General features: G+C 49.8%; 2 protein-coding genes across 4 annotated transcripts in view; one reads left to right on the top strand and one right to left on the bottom strand.

Annotated features, from left to right (window-relative positions):
* Nucleotides 1-10278, bottom strand: part of ankrd22 (ankyrin repeat domain 22) — a 33300-nt gene extending 23022 nt beyond the window's left edge. Inside the window, exons 1-5 of the mRNA XM_075458394.1 lie at nucleotides 10191-10278; nucleotides 3905-4096; nucleotides 3719-3826; nucleotides 3409-3486; nucleotides 3234-3332 (exon numbers count right to left, since the gene is read on the bottom strand). Coding sequence (XP_075314509.1) covers nucleotides 3234-3332; nucleotides 3409-3486; nucleotides 3719-3826; nucleotides 3905-4096; nucleotides 10191-10211 — 498 coding nt within the window. The 5' untranslated portion in view covers nucleotides 10212-10278. The remainder of the gene's footprint in view (nucleotides 1-3233; nucleotides 3333-3408; nucleotides 3487-3718; nucleotides 3827-3904; nucleotides 4097-10190) is intronic.
* Nucleotides 10279-12583: 2305 nt separating this feature from the next.
* Nucleotides 12584-27377, top strand: stambpl1 (STAM binding protein-like 1). 3 transcript variants are annotated; one of them, XM_075458376.1, is made up of 12 exons: nucleotides 12584-12828; nucleotides 14812-14951; nucleotides 17423-17640; nucleotides 17726-17804; nucleotides 18988-19083; nucleotides 21150-21365; nucleotides 21437-21587; nucleotides 21978-22102; nucleotides 24155-24292; nucleotides 25187-25299; nucleotides 25397-25496; nucleotides 26660-26810. In XM_075458376.1, exons 2-12 carry the CDS (start codon nucleotides 14835-14837, stop codon nucleotides 26714-26716), a joined length of 1410 nt encoding a protein of 469 aa, XP_075314491.1. In that variant the 5' UTR covers nucleotides 12584-12828; nucleotides 14812-14834; the 3' UTR covers nucleotides 26717-26810. The 3 variants fall into 3 exon arrangements, with proteins under 3 accessions (XP_075314491.1, XP_075314493.1, XP_075314492.1); XM_075458377.1 differs by lacking the exon at nucleotides 12584-12828 and adding an exon at nucleotides 12852-13248; XM_075458378.1 differs by lacking the exon at nucleotides 25397-25496 and having other exon boundaries at nucleotides 26660-27377.
* The last annotated feature ends 240 nt before the right edge of the window (nucleotides 27378-27617 follow it).

The raw sequence follows: 27617 nt of genomic DNA, 5'->3' as shown, positions 1-27617 counted from the left end.
GAGTCTCTAACACCTCAGAGTCTAACACCTCAGAGTCTAACACCTCAGAGTCTAACACCTCAGAGTCTAACGCCTCAGAGTCTCTAACACCTCAGAGTCTAACACCTCAGAGTCTCTAACAACCTCAGAGTCTAACGCCTCAGAGTCTAACACCTCAGAGTCTCTAACACCTCAGAGTCTAACGCCTCAGAGTCTCTAACACCTCAGAGTCTCTAACACCTCAGAGTCTCTAACACCTCAGAGTCTAACACCTCAGAGTCTCTAACACCTCAGAGTCTAACACCCTCAGAGTCTCCTAACACCTCAGAGTCTCTAACACCTCAGAGTCTCTAACGCCTCAGAGTCTAACGCCTCAGAGTCTCTAACCCCTCAGAGTCTAACACCTCAGAGTCTCTAACACCTCAGAGTCTCTAACACCTCAGAGTCTAACACCTCAGAGTCTCTAACACCTCAGAGTCTCTAACACCTCAGAGTCTCTAACGCCTCAGAGTCTCTAACACCTCAGAGTCTAACACCTCAGAGTCTCTAACACCTCAGAGTCTAACACCTCAGAGTCTCTAACACCTCAGAGTCTCTAACACCTCAGAGTCTCTAACGCCTCAGAGTCTAACGCCTCAGAGTCTCTAACGCCTCAGAGTCTCTAACACCTCAGAGTCTCTAACACCTCAGAGTCTCTAACGCCTCAGAGTCTAACGCCTCAGAGTCTCTAACGCCTCAGAGTCTCTAACACCTCAGAGTCTTTAACACCTCAGAGTCTCTAACACCTCAGAGTCTCTAACGCCTCAGAGTCTAACACCTCAGAGTCTCTAACGCCTCAGAGTCTAACGCCTCAGAGTCTCTAACGCCTCAGAGTCTAACGCCTCAGAGTCTCTAACGCCTCAGAGTCTCTAACACCTCAGAGTCTCTAACGCCTCAGAGTCTAACACCTCAGAGTCTAACACCTCAGAGTCTCTAACGCCTCAGAGTCTCTAACACCTCAGAGTCTCTAAACGCCTCAGAGTCTCTAACACCTCAGAGTCTCTAACGCCTCAGAGTCTAACACCTCAGAGTCTCTAACACCTCAGAGTCTAACGCCTCAGAGTCTCTAACGCCTCAGAGTCTAACACCTCAGAGTCTCTAACGCCTCAGAGTCTCTAACACCTCAGAGTCTCTAACGCCTCAGAGTCTAACACCTCAGAGTCTCTAACACCTCAGAGTCTCTAACACCTCAGAGTCTCTAACGCCTCAGAGTCTAACACCTCAGAGTCTCTAACACCTCAGAGTCTCTAACACCTCAGAGTCTCTAACACCTCAGAGTCTCTAACACCTCAGAGTCTCTAACACCTCAGAGTCTCTAACACCTCAGAGTCTCTAACGCCTCAGAGTCTAACACCTCAGAGTCTAACACCTCAGAGTCTCTAACACCTCAGAGTCTAACGCCTCAGAGTCTAACTCCTCAGAGTCTCTAACACCTCAGAGTCTAACACCTCAGAGTCTAACACCTCAGAGTCTAACACCTCAGAGTCTCTAACGCCTCAGAGTCTAACGCCTCAGAGTCTAACGCCTCAGAGTCCTCTAACACCTCAGAGTCTAACGCCTCAGAGTCTAACGCCTCAGAGTCTCTAACACCTCAGAGTCTAACACCTCAGAGTCTCTAACACCTCAGAGTCTCTAACACCTCAGAGTCTCTAACACCTCAGAGTCTCTAACACCTCAGAGTCTAACGCCTCAGAGTCTAACGCCTCAGAGTCTCTAACACCTCAGAGTCTAACACCTCAGAGTCTAACACCTCAGAGTCTAACGCCTCAGAGTCTCTAACACCTCAGAGTCTCTAACACCTCAGAGTCTAACACCTCAGAGTCTAACACCTCAGAGTCTAACGCCTCAGAGTCTCTAACACCTCAGAGTCTAACACCTCAGAGTCTCTAACACCTCAGAGTCTAACGCCTCAGAGTCTAACACCTCAGAGTCTCTAACACCTCAGAGTCTAACACCTCAGAGTCTAACGCCTCAGAGTCTCTAACACCTCAGAGTCTCTAACACCTCAGAGTCTCTAACACCTCAGAGTCTAACACCTCAGAGTCTAACGCCTCAGAGTCTAACGCCTCAGAGTCTAACACCTCAGAGTCTCTAACACCTCAGAGTCTAACGCCTCAGAGTCTAACGCCTCAGAGTCTCTAACACCTCAGAGTCTCTAACACCTCAGAGTCTCTAACACCTCAGAGTCTCTAACACCTCAGAGTCTCTAACACCTCAGAGTCTAACACCTCAGAGTCTCTAACACCTCAGAGTCTCTAACGCCTCAGAGTCTCTAACACCTCAGAGTCTCTAACGCCTCAGAGTCTCTAACACCTCAGAGTCTAACACCTCAGAGTCTCTAACACCTCAGAGTCTCTAACGCCTCAGAGTCTCTAACACCTCAGAGTCTAACACCTCAGAGTCTCTAACACCTCAGAGTCTCTAACACCTCAGAGTCTCTAACGCCTCAGAGTCTAACACCTCAGAGTCTAACGCCTCAGAGTCTCTAACGCCTCAGAGTCTCTAACGCCTCAGAGTCTCTAACACCTCAGAGTCTCTAACGCCTCAGAGTCTCTAACACCTCAGAGTCTCTAACACCTCAGAGTCTCTAACACCTCAGAGTCTCTAACGCCTCAGAGTCTCTAACGCCTCAGAGTCTAACACCTCAGAGTCTCTGACGCCTCAGAGTCTAACACCTCAGAGTCTAACACCTCAGAGTCTCTAACACCTCAGAGTCTAACACCTCAGAGTCTCTAACACCTCAGAGTCTAACACCTCAGAGTCTAACACCTCAGAGTCTCTAACACCTCAGAGTCTAACACCTCAGAGTCTCTAACGCCTCAGAGTCTCTAACACCTCAGAGTCTCTAACGCCTCAGAGTCTCTAACACCTCAGAGTCTCTAACACCTCAGAGTCTAACGCCTCAGAGTCTCTAACACCTCAGAGTCTAACACCTCAGAGTCTCTAACACCTCAGAGTCTCTAACACCTCAGAGTCTCTAACACCTCAGAGTCTAACACCTCAGAGTCTCTAACACCTCAGAGTCTAACACCTCAGAGTCTCTAACACCTCAGAGTCTAACACCTCAGAGTCTAACACCTCAGAGTCTCTAACACCTCAGAGTCTCTAACGCCTCAGAGTCTCTAACACCTCAGAGTCTCTAACGCCTCAGAGTCTCTAACACCTCAGAGTCTCTAACGCCTCAGAGTCTCTGCATCTCGCCGTTTTCCACCTACGTTGTTCTCGATGTCGGTTCGGGCGTTTCGCTGCAGCAGCAGAGGAACCAGAGGGTGACTTTTCCTCAGACAAACGTAGTGCAGAGCCGTGTTTCCCTTCTGCAACACACACACATGTGATCCGTCAGAAGTGGGCGGAGCTTCCTGTGAAATAAAAGATGGCCGCCTTTCTCACGTAGTCGACGGCGTCGACGTGGACTCTGCTGCTCAGCACGGCCTTCATCAGGGCCACGTTCTTCCTCTGCTTCTGCAGCTGCAACACAAACCGATCACGTGTTAGTGGGGAGCACAGTGCACAATGTGCACAGTGTGCACGGAGAGCTCGTGCACAGGTGTGCGGCTCTATAACGGCTTCAGTTAGTTATCAGAGAGAAAAGTAACAAACTCATCAAGTTATCTCAGACTCATCCTGTCATCTCATGAAAAACATCAAGCTGTGTCAGTGTGATGTCATCCTGACAGAGGCTGCTGATTGGCTGCCCCACCATGATGAAGTATCCGATGAGCAGGACGGGCATCAGGATGGCGATCATCAGGTAGTCCAGCAGAGTGAAGGTCCTCTTGGACGCGTAGTGAAGACACGTCCTTTGTTTCTGAAACAGGAAGCACCCGGTTAGATCTCAGCCGCCCTCGCCGGCGTTAACGTACTGACATCATCAGCATCAAGGCACCTGATTGGTCAGGTTGGCGTTGGCCTTGTTGTCCAGCAGGTATTTGACCACGGTCAAGTTGCCTCGGCGACAGGCAGCGATGAGAGGCGTGTCCCTGGTGTGTCGCTCCTGGACGTCCAGGTCGGTCGGGTTCTTCCGCAGGAGGTCGTACAGCCGATGGACGTCGCCATCGTACGCCGCCTGGCACGCCGGCTGAGGGGGGGTTAGGAGGAAGAAGAGGAGGAGGAGTTACGTCTCTGAGAGGATCGCTTACCCATTAGTTTACTTGATTTATTTCTTAGTTTACTTGGTTTATTTCTTGGTTTATTCTTAGTTTACTTGGTTTATTTCTTGGTTTATTCTTAGTTTACTTGGTTTATTTCTTAGTTTATTCTTAGTTTACTTGGTTTATTTCTTAGTTTATTCTTAGTTTACTTGATTTATTTCTTAGTTTACTTGGTTTATTTCTTGGTTTATTCTTAGTTTACTTGGTTTATTTCTTGGTTTATTCTTAGTTTACTTGGTTTATTTCTTGGTTTATTCTTAGTTTACTTGGTTTATTTCTTAGTTTATTCTTAGTTTCCTTAGTTTATTTCTCAGTTTATTCTTAGTTTACTTAGTTTATTTCTCAGTTTATTCTTAGTTTACTTGGTTTATTTCTCAGTTTATTCTTAGTTTACTTGGTTTATTTCTTAGTTTATTCTTAGTTTCCTTAGTTTATTTCTCAGTTTATTCTTAGTTTACTTAGTTTATTTCTCAGTTTATTCTTAGTTTACTTAGTTTATTTCTCAGTTTATTCTTAGTTTACTTGGTTTATTTCTCAGTTTATTCTTAGTTTACTTGGTTTATTTCTTAGTTTATTCTTAGTTTACTTGGTTTATTTCTTAGTTTACTTAGTTTATTTCTCAGTTTATTTTTAGTTTACTTGGTTTATTTCTCAGTTTATTCTTAGTTTACTTGGTTTATTTCTTAGTTTATTCTTAGTTTACTTGGTTTATTTCTCAGTTTATTCTTAGTTTACTTGGTTTATTTCTTAGTTTATTCTTAGTTTACTTGGTTTATTTCTCAGTTTATTCTTAGTTTACTTGGTTTATTTCTCAGTTTATTCTTAGTTTACTTGGTTTATTTCTTAGTTTATTCTTAGTTTACTTGGTTTATTTCTTAGCTTATTGTTACTTTATTATTTATCTACAAGTTTATCATTTATTAATTTTATTCTTTCGCAGACTGGGAACTCCCTGCACGAGCTGCAGCTGTAAAAATTCTAATTTCTTGTCAAAGTAACTCAAAAGTTAATATTTGACCTTTTTTTTTTGAAAAATGAACTTGAAGGACTGAATGTGGACCCACTGTTTTAAAGTTTTCCAAAATGTGATAAAAAGTTATATTTTGTAGTTTGTTTATTTATTTGAATCTCCTATGAACACATTTGAGCATGTTAGTATGTTAAATGATGGGATTAAAGGAACTGCATTAGGCTGGTTTAAGTCATATTTATCTGATAGATTTCAGTTTGTTCTTGTAAATGAAGAATCTTCCTCACACACCAGAGTAAGTCATGGAGTTCCCCAGGGTTCTGTGCTTGGACCGATTCTTTTCACTTTATACATGCTTCCATTAGGTAACATTATTAGACAGCATGGCATAAATTTCCATTGCTATGCTGATGATACTCAGCTGTACTTATCTATAAAACCAGATGAACCCAATAGGTTGGTCAGACTACAAGCATGTCTTAAAGACATAAAGACCTGGATGACTCAGAACTGTCTGCTGCTAAATTCAGACAAACTGAAGTCGTTATCTTTGGACCTGAGCGTTTCAGGGAGAAATTGTCGAGCTATATAGTTACTCTAGATGGTATTTCCTTGGCTTCTAGTTCTACAGTGAGGAACCTTGGAGTTATTTTTGACCAGAACTTATCATTTGACTCGCATATAAAACAGGTTTCTAGGACTGCCTTCTTTCATCTTCGTAATATTGTTAAAATCAGGAACATCTTGTCTCAGAGTGATGCAGAAAAACTAATTCATGCATTTGTTACTTCAGGATTGGACTGCTGTAATTCTTTATTATTGGGCTGTTATAACAGATTATAACAGAGCCTTCAGTTATCAGGCCCCTCTCTGTGGAACCAGCTGCCAGTTTGGGAGGCGGAGCCTTCAGTTATCAGGCCCCTCTCTGTGGAACCAGCTGCCAGTTTGGGAGGCGGAGCCTTCAGTTATCAGGCCCCTCTCTGTGGAACCGGCTGCCAGTTTGGGAGGCGGAGCCTTCAGTTATCAGGCCCCTCTCTGTGGAACCGGCTGCCAGTTTGGGAGGCGGAGCCTTCAGTTATCAGGCCCCTCTCTGTGGAACCGGCTGCCAGTTTGGGAGGCGGAGCCTTCAGTTATCAGGCCCCTCTCTGTGGAACCGGCTGCCAGTTTGGGAGGCGGAGCCTTCAGTTATCAGGCCCCTCTCTGTGGAACCGGCTGCCAGTTTGGGAGGCAGAGCCTTCAGTTATCAGGCCCCTCTCTGTGGAACCGGCTGCCAGTTTGGGAGGCAGAGCCTTCAGTTATCAGGCCCCTCTCTGTGGAACCGGCTGCCAGTTTGGGAGGCAGAGCCTTCAGTTATCAGGCCCCTCTCTGTGGAACCGGCTGCCTGTTTGGGAGGCAGAGCCTTCAGTTATCAGGCCCCTCTCTGTGGAACCGGCTGCCAGTTTGGGAGGCAGAGCCTTCAGTTATCAGGCCCCTCTCTGTGGAACCGGCTGCCAGTTTGGGAGGCAGAGCCTTCAGTTATCAGGCCCCTCTCTGTGGAACCGGCTGCCAGTTTGAGAGGCAGAGCCTTCAGTTATCAGGCCCCTCTCTGTGGAACCGGCTGCCAGTTTGGGAGGCAGAGCCTTCAGTTATCAGGCCCCTCTCTGTGGAACCGGCTGCCAGTTTGGGAGGCAGAGCCTTCAGTTATCAGGCCCCTCTCTGTGGAACCGGCTGCCAGTTTGGGAGGCAGAGCCTTCAGTTATCAGGTCCCTCTCTGTGGAACCGGCTGCCAGTTTGGGAGGCAGAGCCTTCAGTTATCAGGCCCCTCTCTGTGGAACCGGCTGCCAGTTTAGGAGGCAGAGCCTTCAGTTATCAGGCCCCTCTCTGTGGAACCGGCTGCCAGTTTAGGAGGCAGAGCCTTCAGTTATCAGGCCCCTCTCTGTGGAACCGGCTGCCAGTTTGGGAGGCAGAGCCTTCAGTTATCAGGCCCCTTTCTGTGGAACCGGCTGCCAGTTTGGGAGGCAGAGCCTTCAGTTATCAGGCCCCTCTCTGTGGAACCAGCTGCCAGTTTGGGAGGCAGAGCCTTCAGTTATCAGGCTCCTCTCTGTGGAACCAGCTGCCAGTTTGGGAGGCAGAGCCTTCAGTTATCAGGCCCCTCTCTGTGGAACCAGCTGCCAGTTTGGGAGGCAGAGCCTTCAGTTATCAGGCCCCTCTCTGTGGAACCGGGTGCCAGTTTGGGAGGCAGAGCCTTCGGTTATCAGGCCCCTCTCTGTGGAACCGGCTGCCAGTTTGGGAGGCAGAGCCTTCGGTTATCAGGCCCCTCTGTGAGGAACCAGCTGCCAGTTTGGGAGGCAGAGCCTTCGGTTATCAGGCCCCTCTCTGTGGAACCGGCTGCCAGTTTGGGAGGCAGAGCCTTCGGTTATCAGGCCTCTCTCTGTGGAACCGGCTGCCAGTTTGGGAGGCAGAGCCTTCAGTTATCAGGCCCCTCTCTGTGGAACCAGCTGCCAGTTTGGGAGGCAGAGCCTTCGGTTATCAGGCCCCTCTCTGTGGAACCGGCTGCCAGTTTGGGAGGCGGAGCCTTCGGTTATCAGGCCCCTCTCTGTGGAACCAGCTGCCAGTTTGGGAGGCGGAGCCTTCAGTTATCAGGCCCCTCTCTGAGGAACCGGCTGCCAGTTTGGGAGGCGGAGCCTTCAGTTATCAGGCCCCTCTCTGAGGAACCGGCTGCCAGTTTGGGAGGCAGAGCCTTCAGTTATCAGGCCCCTCTCTGTGGAACCGGCTGCCAGTTTGGGAGGCAGAGCCTTCAGTTATCAGGCCCCTCTCTGTGCAACCAGCTGCCAGTTTGGGAGGCAGAGCCTTCAGTTATCAGGCCCCTCTCTGTGCAACCAGCTGCCAGTTTGGGAGGCAGAGCCTTCGGTTATCAGGCCCCTCTCTGTGGAACCGGCTGCCAGTTTGGGAGGCAGAGCCTTCGGTTATCAGGCCCCTCTGTGAGGAACCAGCTGCCAGTTTGGGAGGCAGAGCCTTCGGTTATCAGGCCCCTCTCTGTGGAACCGGCTGCCAGTTTGGGAGGCAGAGCCTTCGGTTATCAGGCCTCTCTCTGTGGAACCGGCTGCCAGTTTGGGAGGCAGAGCCTTCAGTTATCAGGCCCCTCTCTGTGGAACCAGCTGCCAGTTTGGGAGGCAGAGCCTTCGGTTATCAGGCCCCTCTCTGTGGAACCGGCTGCCAGTTTGGGAGGCGGAGCCTTCGGTTATCAGGCCCCTCTCTGAGGAACCGGCTGCCAGTTTGGGAGGCGGAGCCTTCAGTTATCAGGCCCCTCTCTGTGGAACCGGCTGCCAGTTTGGGAGGCGGAGCCTTCAGTTATCAGGCCCCTCTCTGTGGAACCGGCTGCCAGTTTGGGAGGCAGAGCCTTCAGTTATCAGGCCCCTCTCTGTGGAACCGGCTGCCAGTTTGGGAGGCAGAGCCTTCAGTTATCAGGCCCCTCTCTGTGGAACCGGCTGCCAGTTTGGGAGGCAGAGCCTTCAGTTATCAGGCCCCTCTCTGTGGAACCAGCTGCCAGTTTGGGAGGCAGAGCCTTCAGTTATCGGGCCCCTCTCTGTGGAACCAGCCGCTAGTTTCGGGAGGCGGAACCTTCAGTTATCAGTCCCCTCTCTGTGGAACCAGCTGCCAGTTTGGGAGGCAGAGCCTTCAGTTATCAGGCCCCTCTCTGTGCAACCAGCTGCCAGTTTGGGAGGCAGAGCCTTCAGTTATCAGGCCCCTCTCTGTGGAACCGGCTGCCAGTTTGGGAGGCAGAGCCTTCAGTTATCAGGCCCCTCTCTGTGGAACCGGCTGCCAGTTTGGGAGGCAGAGCCTTCAGTTATCAGGCCCCTCTCTGTGGAACCAGCTGCCAGTTTGGGAGGCAGAGCCTTCAGTTATCAGGCCCCTCTCTGTGGAACCGGCTGCCAGTTTGGGAGGCAGAGCCTTCAGTTATCAGGCCCCTCTCTGTGGAACCAGCTGCCAGTTTGGGAGGCAGAGCCTTTAGTTATCAGGCCCCTCTCTGTGGAACCAGCTGCCAGTTTGGGAGGCAGAGCCTTCAGTTATCAGGCCCCTCTCTGTGGAACCAGCTGCCAGTTTGGGAGGCAGAGCCTTCGGTTATCAGGCCCCTCTCTGTGGAACCGGCTGCCAGTTTGGGAGGCAGAGCCTTCGGTTATCAGGCCCCTCTCTGTGGAACCGGCTGCCAGTTTGGGAGGCAGAGCCTTCAGTTATCAGGCCCCTCTCTGTGGAACCGGCTGCCAGTTTGGGAGGCAGAGCCTTCAGTTATCAGGCCCCTCTCTGTGGAACCAGCTGCCAGTTTGGGAGGCAGAGCCTTCAGTTATCAGGCCCCTCTCTGTGCAACCAGCTGCCAGTTTGGGAGGCAGAGCCTTCAGTTATCAGGCCCCTCTCTGTGGAACCAGCTGCCAGTTTGGGAGGCAGAGCCTTCAGTTATCAGGCCCCTCTCTGTGGAACCGGCTGCCAGTTTGGGAGGCAGAGCCTTCAGTTATCAGGCCCCTCTCTGTGGAACCGGCTGCCAGTTTGGGAGGCAGAGCCTTCAGTTATCAGGCCCCTCTCTGTGGAACCGGGTGCCAGTTTGGGAGGCAGAGCCTTCAGTTATCAGGCCCCTCTCTGTGGAACCGGCTGCCAGTTTGGGAGGCAGAGCCTTTTTAAAAGTCACCGCCAAGAAAAAGTTTTTAAAACTGTCAGGCTCACACACACAGCTGGTTTCCAGATGTGGCAGCAGATGTTCCACACAGTGCTGTGAACACAGAACCGGACCCGCCGGAACTTTACTTCTCTTTGAGCACTTTGAATTGTTCGTACATGAAATGTGCTATATAAATAAATTTGATTTGATTTGATTTGATTCTCCCTGAACGGGCCTTCTTCCGGCTTGTTTTGTTTTTTCTTTTGTTTTTCTTTTGTTTTTCTTTTGTTTTTGTTCCCACGCGCTCTCAGGTGCATGCGCTACATTAACACAGAGCGGAAGTGGTTCCGACCCGTCAGAATAAACAGAAACTCGCGTTGGTTCTGGACAGAAAACAGAAAAAAGTAAAATCTGTTCTTACCTCCGAGTAAACCAGCCCCATGACAGCGGGAACACACCTGGATACGTCAAGGCCCAACACGTCAGCGGCGACACATCCGGTGTGGCGTTTCAAAATAAAAGCCCGAGAACTTCCCGGTTTCTCTGATCGACGCGTTTTCAGAGGAAACTGTGACAGGGCCTTTATTTTGACTCCTCCCCTGTCCCACTTCCGGTGTTTGATGATGATGAAGATGATTCACTGATCATGTTTTCTTCTGTCGTGTTTATTCTTGTTTTTCACTTCCTGCCAGAGCCGAAATCAGCGCGAGACCAAACGTGCAGGCAGGTGAACAGGTGAGTCATCGTCACGTGACGCATTCTGGAGAACTCCGCCACCTCTGCTCACCTGATGCGCGTGCACGCAATCGCACGCGACGACCCAGAGAATAGTGACACCTGTACAACAAACCTTTTGAATCAACTTTATTTGCTTTCCAACATGAACAAACAGAACTTTGAATTCTAACACAGTTTACTGATGTTTTTTATTATTATTACTATTATTATTATTTTTGTTTACCCTACTCTTCATACTGTAGATTTGTTTATAGCTGATGTTTATTCTCTATTTTTATTCTATTTGCTTGTTTTTCCTTTAATTACATATAAAAGATAAGTAATCTTTTATACTGTACGCTGTTGCAACACAATCATTTCCCAAATTGGGATGAATAAAGTATTTATCTATCTATCTATCTAACCTGATCATCTCATTATGTTTCTAAAGTTAAACTCTTATCAGTTATAAAGGTGGGGGCATTTAATAAAGACTGAAATGAACATAACAGCCCCAGAAACCCACCTCCGCCCGCCTGGTGGTCCCAACTGGCGCCACAAACAAGGTAAAAAGAATGTAGAACTTTCAAAGTACACTGAAAAAAGTGACTTTTTGGTGAAGTAAACTCTTTTAGAGTAACTGTAATAATTTGTATCTTGTATTTTTAAGATTCAGTAAGAACTCAAGCTTCTTTTGTAAAATTAAACATTTTATTAACATAATACATGAATTATGGGGGAAGAGTAAGTTTTACTTAGGTTTCCTCATACAATTTAAATGTTTAATAGTTGTATGTACATAAACATAGAAATACTACATAAACTTTACTCTGAAAGTGTATCGTTAAAGGATAAGACCGGTTTTTTGACATTGGGCCCTTGATTTCACATTATAACATGATGTTCTACTCACCCCTGCTGGTTGTTGAACATTTGGAGCTGTTCCGAAGATATTCGAGAGGCGTCTGGCTGCTCTCTTGAGATATTCGGCCATGAAACGGTTTCCTATGGGCAAGCTTATACAGGCACAAACTATGTTGTTTATAATTTATTAATTACTCTACACTAGCACTGATAACGTGGAGGTGCGTCGCTTACTTAAAAAAATCCGGGTTACTAATTTTGAATTTTAGCCGAATGAATAAATAGGCAGCAGGTCTGTGGGCTGTCTGTGGCAGTAGCACGATGAGGACGTCAGTAACACCCACTTTACGACAAAAAAAATCAAAATTACAATAACCCGGATTTTTTTAAGTAAGCGACGCACCTCCACGTTATCAGTGCTAGTGTAGAGTAATTAATAAATTATAAACAGCATAGTTTGTGCCTGTATAACGTTGCCCATAGGAAACCGTTTCATGGCCGAATATCTCAAGAGAGCAGCCAGACGCCTCGCGAATATCTTCAGAACAGCTCCAAATGACCAACAACAAGCAGGGGTGAGTAGAACATCATGTTATAATGTGAAATCAAGGGCCCAATGTCAAAAAACCGGTCTTATCCTTTAAAATATACTGAGTTACTTCATAACAGCAAATACTACAGATATATAGAATTGAGGCAAGTTTATCTGTACGGCACAATTCAACTACAGGGCGATTCAAAGTGCTTTACAGTTACATTAAAACAGTAGAAATAAAAAGCACGATTTAAATTTTAAACAAAAAAAGAAAGAATCAGATAAAATCAGTAGTTAAAATGTGATTAAGTTTGAAACTCATTTACTTAAAATTATGCTGACTATATGAGTAAAATTACGTTCCTGCCTATGAAAAACAAGTAGACTTTACTTCATTTGTTTAAATAAATATAACTTAAAACTTACATGTAATTAAGTAAATGTTACTTAATATCTTCAAAACTGTTGTGTTTTATGATGAGAAAAATTTACTTGATTTTGCAGCATTAAATATTACCTAAATCATTTGAGTGCAAATACTTACAAAGGAATTCTAAGTAAATCTTATGAGTTGTTATTTTTAAGTGTAGAAAATATGTCAGAGTGAAACATCTCAATGTTCTTCTCTCTGAGGGGCGCATGCGCACAGGCCCCGTCCGCCAGCGTGAACCGGAAGAAGGGAGTGAGTCATCCTCGTGCAGAGACGAGCTCTGCGGCCACCATCCACCGTCAGCTGCGGCTGAAGCATCCGGACCTTTCAGCCATTTTACTCCCGGTTCCGCCGCAGCTGGGCCGGGTCCACAGCCGGACCGGGTCCACCAACGCTCCTGGACCGGGTCCACCAACGCTTCTGGACCGGGTCCTGACTCCCGACCCGCCTCTGGACTCCACGTGCGGCCGCGGGATGCCGACAGGCTGCGGGCAGACCAGCGACAACGAGCCGGTAAATCCCTCCGCTTTCTGCGGGTCCTCCCGGTCCGAGTCCGGCAGAACCCAGAAGAACCGAGTCTGCCTCCGCTGGTTCCGTTCTTTTAAGTCCCAGAACCGGCTGTCTGTTCTGGTTCCGGCCTCTTTTAGTCCTTTACATCCGGGCAAAGGCGCACCTGAGCGCACAGGTGCAGAAAGCCAAGAGGACACTTTGAGTTCCTGTGACCCATAACCCTTCAGAACCCTTCAGAACCCTTCCTACAGAACCCAGCTTTAACGTGAACAAACATCCTTTTATTGATTAAATATGGAACCTTTCTCATCTGTAAATCAGGCTCACCTGTAATCTGAGCCCACCTGAGGGTGGCCCACATGATGCTGCGTTAGAACCAGAATGTGTTCAGCCTGAGAACTCAGGAGGATTCATTCCTTTAAGGTAAAAACATAAAGAATGTTTTCTGTAGTTTCTCCTTTTCCTGCTGCATCCCATAATAACACGCTGCTGGGATCCGGCCACATGTGACAAAGTGTGTCTGAGAACCGGTTTCAGGCTGATGTGGACGGGCAGGTTTGACACCTGGAACCGGTCAGGAATCAGGACCAGACCGGCCAGACCGCATTCTGAGGTCAGGGTAAGGTCAGGGTCAGTGGGTTAGGGTTGGAGTGTTTACTCAGTGATAACCCTAACCCGTTCTTAGAACTGGGTTCTCTCCGAATGTGGCTATGACAAGGGGCGGAGCTACCAACCACCTCCGTCAGATGTGTTCCTATAGAACCCAGAACAGACCCAGCTGAGGAGAAGGAGCTGAAATGGTTCCAGGAACTGAGGACGATGGTCCCTAGTTCCCGAGGCCCGTGGTCCCTAGTTCCCGAGGCCCGGGGTCCCTAGTTCCCGAGGCCCGGGGTCCCTAGTTCCCGAGGGCCGGGGTCCCTAGTTCCAGAGGGCCGGGGTCCCTAGTTCCCGAGGGCCGTGGTCCCTAGTTCCCGAGGCCCGGGGTCCCTAGTTCCCGAGGCCCGGGGTCCCTAGTTCCCGAGGGCCGTGGTCCCTAGTTCCCGAGGGCCGTGGTCCCTAGTTCCCGAGGGCCGGGGTCCCTAGTTCCCGAGGGCCGGGGTCCCTAGTTCCCGTGGTACCTAGTTCCCGGGGTCCCTAGTTCCCGTGGTCCCTAGTTCCCGTGGTACCTAGTTCCCGGGGTCCCTAGTTCCCGTGGTCCCTAGTTCCCGTGGTCCCTAGTTCCCGAGGGGCCGTGGTCCCTAGTTCCCGTGGTCCCTAGTTCCCGAGGGGCCGTGGTCCCTAGTTCCCGTGGTCCCTAGTTCCCGTGGTCCCTAGTTCCCGGGGTCCCTAGTTCCCGTGGTCCCTAGTTCCCGGGGTCCCTAGTTCCCGGGGTCCCTAGTTCCCGTAGTACCTAGTTCCCGTGGTCCCTAGTTCCCGTGGTACCTAGTTCCTGTATGTGCGAATGCGGGAAAAAATGGCCCCGCTCCTGAGAAGGTTCTAGGAACTGCAGAAGGTTCCTACAGTGGGAATGAGCCTATGTTGTGATTGAAAGGTGATTTTGGTTCGATCTGATTGGACCCGGACCGGATCACAGATCCAGTTCAGTTGGATGATTCCTTGCTTTCAGGTCGACCCTAACATGGCGACAGTCTGTGGTCGCTCTGTGCACCTGCAGGAGGTTTGTGGCAGAAACGTGGACGCTCCTCCTTGGACCGCGGCCTGGATGCGCCTGTTGCCATGGCGACGTCGTCCCAGCCGGCTGAAACAGACGGCGGTCTCAGTTTGGACGCAGCAGTGGGAGCTCGTCCTCTTTGTCACTTTCCTTCTTCTCCTCATTGTTCAAGAGGATGACTCACTGGAATGTTAGCTGCTGGTTGTCGTGGTAACGGTGGCCCGAGCTGACGGATGATGATGACGATGATGATGAAGAAGAACTCCTGGTTAAAGGAAAATTCCACCAAATTAAAGCTGAGACGCTTGTTTCTTGTTTTTCTGTGTCCCCTGCAGTGAAGCATCATGGGAGGTGACAGATGGACGAGCCAGCCGTGGGCCGACCAGTGACGCACACGCACGTGCACACACACGTGCACACACACGTGCACACACACGCACTCACCATGGAACAAGACTTCAGCTTAAACACGCTGGTGAGTGTGTGTGTGTTCTTGTTGTAGTGGTGATGTGGGACCCGGTGTTTATATGTGTTTACGGGGACCGGTGTTTACGGGGACTGGTGTTTACGGGGACTGGTGTTTACGGGGACTGGTGTTTACGGGGACCGGTGTTTACGGGGACCGGTGTTTACTTACGGGGACTGGTGTTTACGGGGACTGGTGTTTACGGGGACTGGTGTTTACGTGGACTGGTGTTTACGGGGACCGGTGTTTACGGGGACCGGTGTTTACGGGGACCGGTGTTTACGTGGACTGGTGTTTACGGGGACTGGTGTTTACGTGGACTGGTGTTTACGGGGACCGGTGTTTACGGGGACCGGTGTTTACGGGGACCGGTGTTTACGGGGACCGGTGTTTACGGGGACCGGTGTTTACGGGGACCGGTGTTTACGGGGACTGGTGTTTACGTGGACTGGTGTTTACGGGGACCGGTGTTTACGGGGACCGGTGTTTACGGGGACTGGTGTTTACGTGGACCGGTGTTTACGGGGACCGGTGTTTACGGGGACCGGTGTTTACGGGGACCGGTGTTTACGGGGACCGGTGTTTACGGGGACCGGTGTTTACTTACGGGGACCGGTGTTTACGGGGACTGGTGTTTACGGGGACCGGTGTTTACGGGGAATCGTGTTTACGTGGACCGGTGTTTACGGGGAATCGTGTTTACGGGGACTGGTGTTTACGGGGACAGGTGTTTACGGGGACTGGTGTTTACGGGGACAGGTGTTTACGGGGACTGGTGTTTATATGTGTTTACGGGGACTGGTGTTTACGGGGAATCGTGTTTACGCGGACTGGTTTTTACTTACGCGGACTGGTGTTTACTTACGGGGACTGGTGTTTACTTACGCGGACTGGTGTTTACTTACGGGGACTGGTGTTTACTTACGGGGACTGGTGTTTACTTACGGGGACTGGTGTTTACGGGGAATCGTGTTTACGCGGACTGGTTTTTACTTACGCGGACTGGTGTTTACTTACGGGGACTGGTGTTTACTTACGCGGACTGGTGTTTACTTACGGGGACTGGTGTTTACTTACGGGGACTGGTGTTTACGGGGACCGGTGTTTACGGGGACCGGTGTTTACGGGGACCGGTGCTTACGGGGACCAGTGTTTACGGGGACTGGTGTTTACGGGGACCGGTGCTTACGGGGACCAGTGTTTACGGGGACCAGTGTTTACGGGGACCGGTGTTTTCAGGGACCGGTGTTTACGGGGACTGGTGTTTTCAGGGACTGGTGTTTACGGGGACCGGTGTTTACGGGGACCGGTGTTTACGGGGACTGGTGTTTACGGGGACTGGTGTTTACGGGGACTGGTGTTTACGGGGACTGGTGTTTTCGGGGACTGGTGTTTACGGGGACTGGTGTTTACGGGGACTGGTGTTTACGGGGACCGGTGTTTACGGGGACTGGTGTTTACGGGGACCGGTGTTTACGGGGACTGGTGTTTACGGGGACCGGTGTTTACGGGGACTGGTGTTTACGGGGACTGGTGTTTACGGGGACCGGTGTTTACGGGGACCGGTGTTTACGGGGACTGGTGTTTACGGGGACCGGTGTTTACGGGGACCGGTGTTTACGGGGACTGGTGTTTACGGGGACTGGTGTTTACGGGGACTGGTGTTTACTTACGGGGACTGGTGTTTACGGGGACTGGTGTTTACGGGGACCGGTGTTTACGGGGACTGGTGTTTACGGGGACCGGTGTTTACGGGGACCGGTGCTTACGGGGACCGGTGTTTACGGGGACTGGTGTTTACTTACGGGGACTGGTGTTTACGGGGACTGGTGTTTACGGGGACTGGTGTTTACGGGGACTGGTGTTTACTTACGGGGACTGGTGTTTACGGGGACTGGTGTTTACGGGGACTGGTGTTTACTTACGGGGACTGGTGTTTACGGGGACCGGTGTTTACGGGGACTGGTGTTTACTTACGGGGACTGGTGTTTACGGGGACCGGTGTTTACGGGGACTGGTGTTTACGGGGACCGGTGTTTACGGGGACCGGTGTTTACGGGGACCGGTGTTTACGGGGACTGGTGTTTACGGGGACCGGTGTTTACGGGGACCGGTGTTTACGGGGACTGGTGTTTACGGGGACTGGTGTTTTCGGGGACCGGTGTTTACAGGGACTGGTGTTTACGGGGACTGGTGTTTACGGGGACTGGTGTTTACGGGGACTGGTGTTTACGGGGACCGGTGTTTACGGGGACTGGTGTTTACGGGGACCGGTGTTTACGGGGACTGGTGTTTACGGGGACCGGTGTTTACGGGGACCGGTGTTTACGGGGACCGGTGTTTACGGGGACCGGTGTTTACGGGGACTGGTGTTTACGGGTGAGTTACGGGTCAGTGTGAGTTCTCGTGCCCTCCAGCAGCCTCAGAATCTCACGCCTTCCTATAAACGGACGCTCCTCACCAGTTTCTCTGTGTTGCAGAAGAAGCTGGCGGCGGAGCCAGAATACACCGACGTGTCGCTGACGGCGGCGGAGCGCGTTCGAGCGCTGGCGAAGATGGGATGCTGTGTGGAGATCAACGAGGACGTGGAGCCACGGCGCTACTTCCGCTCGGGGCTGGAGATGGAGCGCATGGCGGCGGTGTACCTGGAGGAGGGCAGCCTGGAGAACGCCTACGTCCTCTACACCAAGTTCATCACGTGAGACGGGGCGCCACATCATTGCGGTGGGGGCGGGGCTTGTTTCAGTGCCGGGCGCTCGACCTGCTTCTGTTTCTGTGTTCAGGCTGTTTGTAGAGAAGCTGCCAGGCCACAGGGACTACCAGCAGGGGGCGGCCGTCCCAGAGAAGCAGCTCATCATGAAGGTAACTGCAGACGGGCGGCGGCGTGGTTCCTCTGAGCGGAGGAGCTCACTGAAAGGTGTCCTTTTGACCCCTGAAAGCTCAGACGCTCGGCCAGCCTCACACCTGACCAACGACCGAAAGCTCAGACTTCTTTAAAGGGACAGTTCGCCTCTTCTGACATGAAGCTGTGTAACATCCCATATCAGCAACATCATTTCTGAACATCTTCTTACCCCCTGCTGCGTCCTGTGAGCAGAGTTCCAGCCTCGTTTTAGTGTTGATGAAGGTAGTCCGGCTAGTTGGCTGGGGTTTAACAAATAAAGCGTTTTGCTTCTCAGAACAATATGCGTTCAACAGAGTAATACATTTGCATCACAAAATGGTTCTCCAGGAAAAAGTCAGAGCTCACAATCTCTTGGCCCTATTTTCTCTCCCTTCGTATCACTGCCTGCTGCCGCCTGCCGACAGCCGCGCCTGTTACGCTGTTTGCTGCTCGGAAGCAGCGGACTGCTCGCTCTGCACAGCACTCCACGGTCTCCTCTGTGTCTCCTCCCCATGTGTCCTCATGTCTCCTCATGTCTCCTCCCCATGTCTCCTCATGTCTCCTCTGTGTCTCCTCCCCATGTCTCCTCCCCATGTGTCCTCATGTCTCCTCATGTCTCCTCCCCATGTCTCCTCATGTCTCCTCCCCATGTGTCCTCATGTCTCCTCTGTGTCTCCTCCCCATGTCTCCTCCCCATGTGTCCTCATGTCTCCTCATGTCTCCTCCCCATGTGTCCTCATGTCTCCTCCCCATGTGTCCTCATGTGTCCTCATGTCTCCTCCCCATGTGTCCTCATGTCTCATGTCTCCTCCCCATGTGTCCTCATGTCTCCTCATGTCTCCTCCCCATGTGTCCTCATGTCTCCTCCCCATGTGTCCTCATGTCTCCTCCCCATGTGTCCTCATGTCTCCTCTCCATGTGTCCCCATGTGTCCTCATGTCTCCTCTCCATGTGTCCCCATGTGTCCTCATGTCTCCTCCCCATGTGTCCTCATGTCTCCTCCTCATGTGTCCTCATGTCTCCTCATGTCTCCTCCCCATGTGTCCTCCTCATGTGTTCTCCTCATGTCTCCCCATGTGTCCTCCTCATGTGTTCTCCTCTGTCTCCTCATGTCTCCTCATGTGTCCTCTGTGTCCTCATGTGTCCTTTGTGTCTCTGCAGAAACTTCAGGAGGTGGCGTTTCCCCGGAAAGACGAGCTGAAGAAACGTCTCCAGGAGAAATACAGCAGGGAGCACAGCGAGTACCTCAGAGCTCAGGTCTGTTTGGCAGCCAATCACAACTCATTTTGAAGGTATGGATGCGTTGATCCAATCAGAGCTGAGCGGTGAGGTCATAGAACCCGCCCCCGCTGACCCATAAATAACACGAGAAAGAAAAGAGCAGAAATACGGACACATTTCACATCTGATGTGGAAAAAACGAGACTTTGGAAACTGTGTGGAGGGAATATATTTATATTAATATTATTTATATTTGTATCCATTTATATTATTTGTATTATTTATATTATTTATATTTGTATACATTTATATTATTATTATTTAGATAAAGATTAAGATCCGATTTATTGGTCACGCATACATGCATACACACGAAATTTGTCCTCCGCTTTTAACCCATCCGGTTTATATGTATATATATTTATATGTATTTATATTTATAATATTTATATTCTTTCTGTAACGGAATCTTAAAACACGTTTTATTTTAGAACAATTCAGAGGACAAAATGATGTGTCCTCTCAGTGCGTGCATGTGCGTGTGTGTGTGTGTGTGTGTGTGTGTATGTGTGTGCGTGCTTGCATGTGCGTCCGTGTGCGTGCATGTGCGTGCGTGCTCGGCCAATCAATCCACTGGGATTTCATCAGGACTTTGATTGGCAGAGTTTATCTGATAATCAGATTAGGAGGCAGGTTTATTGGCAGGTTTCTGTCGGAGCGCTCCCACAGCAGCTGTAAGCGTCAGCAGTTCAGTTCCACCAGTGATTATTGATTATAGAATATTGATTACTGAAGGAGTGCAGTATGGGGATCATCCAGGGGAATGGGCTCTATGTGGTGAGTACATGACGGGAGATCAGAATAGATTAATCTAACTGGAAGCGTTTGGCCGTTAGCTCACGCAGAAAACTGGAAGTGTTTGGCAGTTAGCTCATGCAGCTAACAGGAAGTGTTTGGCTGTTAGCTCACGCAGCTAACAGGAAGTGTTTGGTCGTTAGCGCTTGCAGCTAACTGGAAGTGTTTGGCCGTTAGCTCACGCAGCTAACAGGAAGTGTTTGGCCATTAGCTCACGCAGCTAACAGGAAGCCTTTGGCAGTTAGCTCACGCAGCTAACAGGAAGTGTTTGGCCGTTAGCTCACGCAGCTAACAGGAAGCGTTTGGCCGTTAGCTCATGCAGCTAACAGGAAGTGTTTGGCTGTTAGCTCACGCAGAAAACTGGAAGTGTTTGGCAGTTAGCTCATGCAGCTAACAGGAAGTGTTTGGCTGTTAGCTCACGCAGCTAACAGGAAGTGTTTGGCCGTTAGCGCTTGCAGCTAACTGGAAGTGTTTGGCCGTTAGCTCACGCAGCTAACAGGAAGTGTTTGGCCATTAGCTCACGCAGCTAACAGGAAGTGTTTGGCAGTTAGCTCACGCAGCTAACAGGAAGTGTTTGGCCGTTAGCTCATGCAGCTAACAGGAAGCGTTTGGCCGTTAGCTCATGCAGCTAACAGGAAGCGTTTGGCCGTTAGCTCATGCAGCTAACAGGAAGCGTTTGGCCGTTAGCTCATGCAGCTAACTGGAAGCGTTTGGCCATTAGGTCATGCAGCTAACAGGAAGTGTTTGGCCGTTAGGTCATGCAGCTAACAGGAAGTGTTTGGCTGTTAGCTAATGCAGCTAACAGGAAGTGTTTGGCTGTTAGCTAATGCAGCTAACAGGAAGTGTTTTACTGATTCTTCCTGATGTTCATTTCACTGATTTTCTGTTGTTTTTATGAGGATAAAATTACAGAAAAACATGAAAAAGATCAGAAGTTGGAACATCTTTGTTCATAGTTGTGTTCGTGAGTTCAGAAAAGGATCAAAAAGGGAAAAATAAAAGATCACGTGGAAATGTTTTCAGAATCCAATGTGATGTCATCAGTGATGTCACCACATGCAGATTAGGTGATTAAATTGTCCCACTTTACGGTTTCCTTTTGTTTCTGATGGTTTTTGGTCTGCTTATAACCCAGAATGTTCCTTTAAAAACAGCTAATTTAACCCTTTGAAGTATGTGGGAGAGCTGTAGATGCAGTGGTTGTGCCGGTCCTGTGTGAGGCTGATGGTTGTGTGGTGCCGCCTCAGAACCAGGCGGCGGCGGTGGACGGCTGTGGCCAGCAGCTGCAGCGCCTCGCCCTGTTGGACCAGGACAGGAGGCGTCTCCTGCTGTTGGACCAGGAGAAGCAGCGAGTCGCCGCGCTGCGACGCATGCAGATCGAGTCGGAACAGTTTCGCTACTTCGAGGACCAGCTGAGACGCCAGGAGCGAGCCAATCGCAGAGTAGAAGAGGCGGAGCTAAAGGTGCCGCTTCTGACCTCGGTTTCTGTTGACGGTGAGCCGTCCTGTTCCTCATCCCACGGTTTGTCCCGCAGGTGGAGACCAAAGTGCCCGAGGTCACGGATGGCTCCTGTCTGTCTCAGCAGCCAATGAGAGACGCCACACGACCCCAGGGGGCGGACCCACAGAGAAGCAAACCGCCCGTGGCTGTCGGCCAACCGGCTGCCACGCTGGCTGGAGTTCACGGTGAGGACACCCAAACTCTTAACTCTGGCTGAAGCTACACGATGTCAAGGATTAAAGAAAACGGGTTTTCTCTTTAACTCCCACTGGGCTTCCGTAGTTCAGCCAATGATGTCAGACTCCAACCTGTGGCCCTGTTAAATATTCAGAAAGCTTTAGATTTAAATGTAGCCATTTCCCCATAACCCAGTTTTCTCCTAACCCATGAAACCAATGCGACTGATAGTTTTCACACAGTCAGGGTTTCTACTTCCAGCCTGAATGGAGGATTTAAAGTCCAAATACTGGAGAAAGTTTCCACAATCACTTCAGATATGTCAGACGATCCAAATAAAAGCTTTTTTCTTGTTTTCTTGTTATTGTGATGAGATGTGTGCTTGTTTGTGTGAACAGGTCAGAGGGTGGAGGGTCTGAGGCGGGTGGTGGTTCCCAGAGACCTGACCTATCGGTTCCTGCTGCTGGCCGACTCCAACACAGCCCGGGGCATCGAGACCTGCGGGGTGCTCTGCGGACGGCTGGTGAGTCCTGGTCCCAGTTTCCTGGAAGTGTTGGACCTTCCATAACCCTTCCCCTGGAAGTGTTGGACCTTCCATAACCCTAACCTAACCCTGGAAGTGTTTGACCTTCCATAACCTTTCCCCTGGAAGTGTTGGACCTTCCATAACCCTAACCCTAACCCTGAAGTGTTGGACCTTCCATAACCCTTCCCCTGGAAGTGTTGGACCTTCCATAACCCTAACCCTAACCCTGAAGTGTTGGACCTTCCATAACCCTTCCCCTGGAAGTGTTGGACCTTCCATAACCCAACCCTGAAGTGTTGGACCTTCCATAACCCTAACCCTGAAGTGTTGGACCTTCCATAACCCTTCCCCTGGAAGTGTTGGACCTTCCATAACCCAACCCTGAAGTGTTGGACCTTCCATAACCCTAACCTAACCCTGGAAGTGTTGGACCTTCCATAACCCTAACCCTGGAAGTGTTGGACCTTCCCTAACCCTGAAGTGTTGGACCTTCCCTAACCCTGAAGTGTTGGACCTTCCATAACCCTGAAGTGTTGGACCTTCCCTAATCCTGAAGTGTTGGACTTTCCCTAATCCTGAAGTGTTGGACCTTCCATAACCCTGACGTGTTGGACCTTCCCTAACCCTGGAAGTGTTGGACCTTCCCTAACCCTGAAGTGTTGGACCTTCCCTAATCCTGAAGTGTTGGACCTTCCATAACCCTGGAAGTGTTGGACCTTCCGGAACCCTGAAGTGTTGGACCTTCCATAACCTAACCCAACCCTGGAAGTGTTGGACCTTCCCTAACCCTTACCCTGGAAGTGTTGGACCTTCCATAACCTAACCCAACCCTGAAGTGTTGGACCTTCCATAACCTAACCCTTACCCTGGAAGTGTTGAACCTTCCATAACCCTTACCCTGGAAGTGTTGGACCTTCCGTGACCCTGAAGTGTTGGACCTCCCCTAACCCTGAAGTGTTGGACCTTCCGTAACCCTGGAAGTGTTGGACCTTCCGTAACCCTGGAAGTGTTGGACCTTCCGTAACCCTGGAAGTGTTGGACCTTCCGTAACCCTGGAAGTGTTGGACCTTCCGTAACCCTGGAAGTGTTGGACCTTCCGTAACCCTGAAGTGTTGGACCTTCCATAACCTAACCCAACCCTGGAAGTGTTGGACCTTCCCTAACCCTTACCCTGGAAGTGTTGGACCTTCCATAACCTAACCCAACCCTGGAAGTGTCGGACCTTCCCTAACCCTTACCCTGGAAGTGTTGGACCTTCCCTAATCCTGAAGTGTTGGACCTTCCCTAACCCTGGAAGTGTTGGACCTTCCCTAACCCTGAAGTGTTGGACCTTCCCTAACCCTTACCCTGGAAGTGTTGGACCTTCCATAACCCTGACCCTTACCCTGGAAGTGTTGGACCTTCCCAAACCCTGGAAGTGTTGGACCTTCCCTAACCCTGGAAGTGTTGGACCTTCCGTAACCCTGAAGTGTTGGACCTTCCATAACCTAACCCAACCCTGGAAGTGTTGGACCTTCCCTAACCCTTACCCTGGAAGTGTTAGACCTTCCATAACCTAACCCAACCCTGGAAGTGTTGGACCTTCCATAACCCTGGAAGTGTTGGACCTTCCCTAACCCTTACCTTGGAAGTGTTGGACCTTCCGTAACCCTGAAGTGTTGGACCCTCCATAACCATAACCCTGGAAGTGTTGGACCTAACCAAACCCTTACCCATACCCTAACCCTAACCCTGGAAGTGTTAGACATTCCCTAACCCTACCTTGGAAGTGTTGGACCTAAACCTTCCCTACCCTGACCCTAACCCTAACGCTGAAGTTTTGAACCTACCCTAACCCTGGAAGTTTTGGGTCTTCCCTAACCCTTCCCTACCCTCTAACCCTACCCTAACCCTAACAATGAAGTGTTGGACCTTCCCTAACCCTAATCCTACTGGACCCTGACCCTTCCCTAACCCTAACCTAGACCTGCTCACATCCCGTCTGATTCTAACACATGACCGCCTCTCTCTCTCCTCTCTCTGTGCGTTGTGAATGTCTCTCGCCCTCAGACGCACAATGAGTTCGTGCTGACTCACGTTGTGATCCCAAAGCAGTCGGCTGGCCCGGATTTCTGCGACATGGAGAATGTGGAGGAGCTGTTCAGCTTCCAGGACCAACAGAACCTGCTGACTCTGGGCTGGATCCATGTAAGATAGCATAACTCTGACCTGTGTGTTGTTGTATCTCGGTGTGTGACCTCTGACCTGTGTGTTGTTGTATCTCGGTGTGTGACCTCTGACCTGTGTGTTGTTGTATCTCGGTGTGTGACCTCTCACCTGTGTGTTGTTGTATCTCGGTGCGTGACCTCTGACCTGTGTTGTTGTATCTCGGTGCGTGACCTCTGACCTGTGTGTTGTTGTATCTCGGTGCGTGACCTCTGACCTGTGTTGTTGTATCTCGGTGCGTGACCTCTGACCTGTGTGTTGTTGTATCTCGGTGTGTGACCTCTGACCTGTGTGTTGTTGTATCTCGGTGCGTGACCTCTGACCTCTGTGTTGTTGTATCTCGGTGTGTGACCTCTCACCTATGTGTTGTTGTATCTCGGTGTGTGACCTCTGACCTGTGTGTTGTTGTATCTCGGTGTGTGACCTCTCACCTGTGTGTTGTTGTATCTCAGTGTGTGACCTCTGACCTGTGTGTTGTTGTATCTCGGTGCGTGACCTCTGACCTGTGTTGTTGTATCTCGGTGCGTGACCTCTGACCTGTGTGTTGTTGTATCTCGGTGCGTGACCTCTGACCTGTGTGTTGTTGTATCTCGGTGCGTGACCTCTGACCTGTGTGTTGTTGTATCTCGGTGCGTGACCTCTGACCTGTGTGTTGTTGTATCTCGGTGTGTGACCTCTGACCTGTGTGTTGTTGTATCTCGGTGTGTGACCTCTGACCTGTGTGTTGTTGTATCTCGGTGTGTGACCTCTCACCTGTGTGTTGTTGTATCTCGGTGTGTGACCTCTGACCTGTGTGTTGTTGTATCTCGGTGCGTGACCTCTGACCTGTGTGTTGTTGTATCTCGGTGTGTGACCTCTGACCTTCTGTGTGTTCAGACCCACCCCACACAGACGGCCTTCCTCTCCAGCGTCGACCTCCACACTCACTGCTCGTATCAGCTGATGCTGCCGGAGGCCATCGCCATCGTCTGCGCTCCGAAACACAACGAGTACGTCCAACACACTCACACGTGCGCACTGTAGACTTCATTTCCCATGATGCCTTGCACCCCAGGGCAGCACCTTGACTGTCTGACTCTGTCTCAGCACGGGTGTGTTCAGGCTGACCGGTCCGGGCATGTCGGAGGTTTCGGCCTGCAGACTCAAAGGTTTCCATCCTCACTCCAAGGAGCCTCCTCTCTTCACGGTAACTTTTCCTTCTTCATCACTCTGCAGATGTTTGTCCTCATCGCTCTGCAGATGTTTGTCTTCATCACTCTGCAGATGTTTGTCATCACTCTGCAGATGTTTGTCATCATCACTGCAGATGTTTGTCTTCATCACTCTGCAGATGTTTGTCATCACTCTGCAGATGTTTGTCATCACTCTGCAGATGTTTGTCATCATCACTGCAGATGTTTGTCTTCATCACTCTGCAGATGTTTGTCATCACTCTGCAGATGTTTGTCTTTATCGCTCTGCAGATGTTTGTCATCACCCTGCAGATGTTTGTCTTTATCGCTCTGCAGATGTTTGTCATCACCCTGCAGATGTTTGTCTTTATCGCTCTGCAGATGTTTGTCTTCATCGCTCTGCAGATGTTTGTCTTCATCGCTCTGCAGATGTTTGTCTTCATCGCTCTGCAGATGTTTGTCTTCATCGCTCTGCAGATGTTTGTCTTCATCGCTCTGCAGATGTTTGTCTTCATCGCTCTGCAGATGTTTGTCTTCATCGCTCTGCAGATGTTTGTCTTCATCACTCTGCAGATGTTTGTCCTCATCACTGCAGATGTTTGTCATCACCCTGCAGATGTTTGTCTTTATCGCTCTGCAGATGTTTGTCATCACCCTGCAGATGTTTGTCTTTATCGCTCTGCAGATGTTTGTCTTTATCGCTCTGCAGATGTTTGTCTTTATCGCTCTGCAGATGTTTGTCATCACCCTGCAGATGTTTGTCTTTATCGCTCTGCAGATGTTTGTCTTTATCGCTCTGCAGATGTTTGTCATCACCCTGCAGATGTTTGTCTTTATCGCTCTGCAGATGTTTGTCATCACCCTGCAGATGTTTGTCTTTATCGCTCTGCAGATGTTTGTCTTCATCGCTCTGCAGATGTTTGTCTTCATCATGTTGTGTTTCTGACTCCGCCCCCTCTTGGCGCTCGGCTAACCACAGCAGTAGACTCTTTCTGACCCCGCCCCCTCTTTCTGACTCCGCCCCTCTTGGCGCTCGGCTAACCACAGCAGTAGACTCTTTCTGACTCCGCCCCCTTTCTCTGACTCCGCCCCCTCTCTTGTCCTTGGCTAACCACAGCAGTAGACTGTTTCTGACTCCGCCCCCTCTTTCTGACTCCGCCTCCTCTTGTCCTTTCAGGTGTGTAAACATGTGGTGGTCAGAGACTCGAAGCTCAGCCTGCTGGACCTCAGGTGACAGACAGGAGGCGCCGTCCCTCTGTGACCTGCCGGGCTTTTCTTCTTCTTCTTCTTCTGGGGAAACTGTGAACGCTGCCCGTGTTTGTGTGTTTTAACACATTCGGTGTTCAGTTTACAGGAAGTTCGTAGCTGTTGTTGCTTCAGCTGCACAGACACGCATCTTTATTTTTTTGCTTTTGCTCGGTAGAGTTTTTCCTGCAGTGTTCGGTTTGCTGTGTTTAGGGGACATGAACAAAAATGGTGCCTTTTTAATGAAAACTTGAATGTTTACCACAAACAATCGAACTTTAGACGCGTTCTGAGAATCTGCTTTAAACGGAAACTTGAGGACAAACGCTTCTTTTCGTTTTTGTTTTAACCCGTTAATGATGTCAAGGAAGGTTCTTAAAATGATTCATTTGATGAATGTTCTGCTTCAGCTGCTCCATCCTCCGCGTTTTCAGCTCAACATTCGCATGAATTTTTATGGCAAAATAAACTCTAAAAGGACTGAGGCTGAAAGAGCTTCACAGAAGAACCAGAGAAGAAGAACCACAGACCAGCGCTGTGTTCGAAACTGCATACTACATACTACATACTGCACACTACATACTACATACTGCATACTGCATACTACATACTGCATACTGCATACTACATACTACATACTACATACTGCACACTACATACTACATACTACATACTACATACTGCATACTACATACTACATACTGCACACTACATACTACATACTACATACTACATACTGCATACTGCATACTACATACTGCATACTGCATACTACATACTGCATAGTACATACTGCATACTGCATACTACATACTGCATACTACATACTACATACTGCATACTGCATACTCCATACTGCATACTACATACTACATACTGCATACTACATA

Source organism: Odontesthes bonariensis, chromosome 23, assembly GCF_027942865.1.
Source record: "Odontesthes bonariensis isolate fOdoBon6 chromosome 23, fOdoBon6.hap1, whole genome shotgun sequence".
Lineage (NCBI taxonomy): Eukaryota > Metazoa > Chordata > Actinopteri > Atheriniformes > Atherinopsidae > Odontesthes > Odontesthes bonariensis.
Note: the sequence above shows the minus strand (reverse complement) of the source record. Positions and strands in the feature narration are given on the sequence as shown.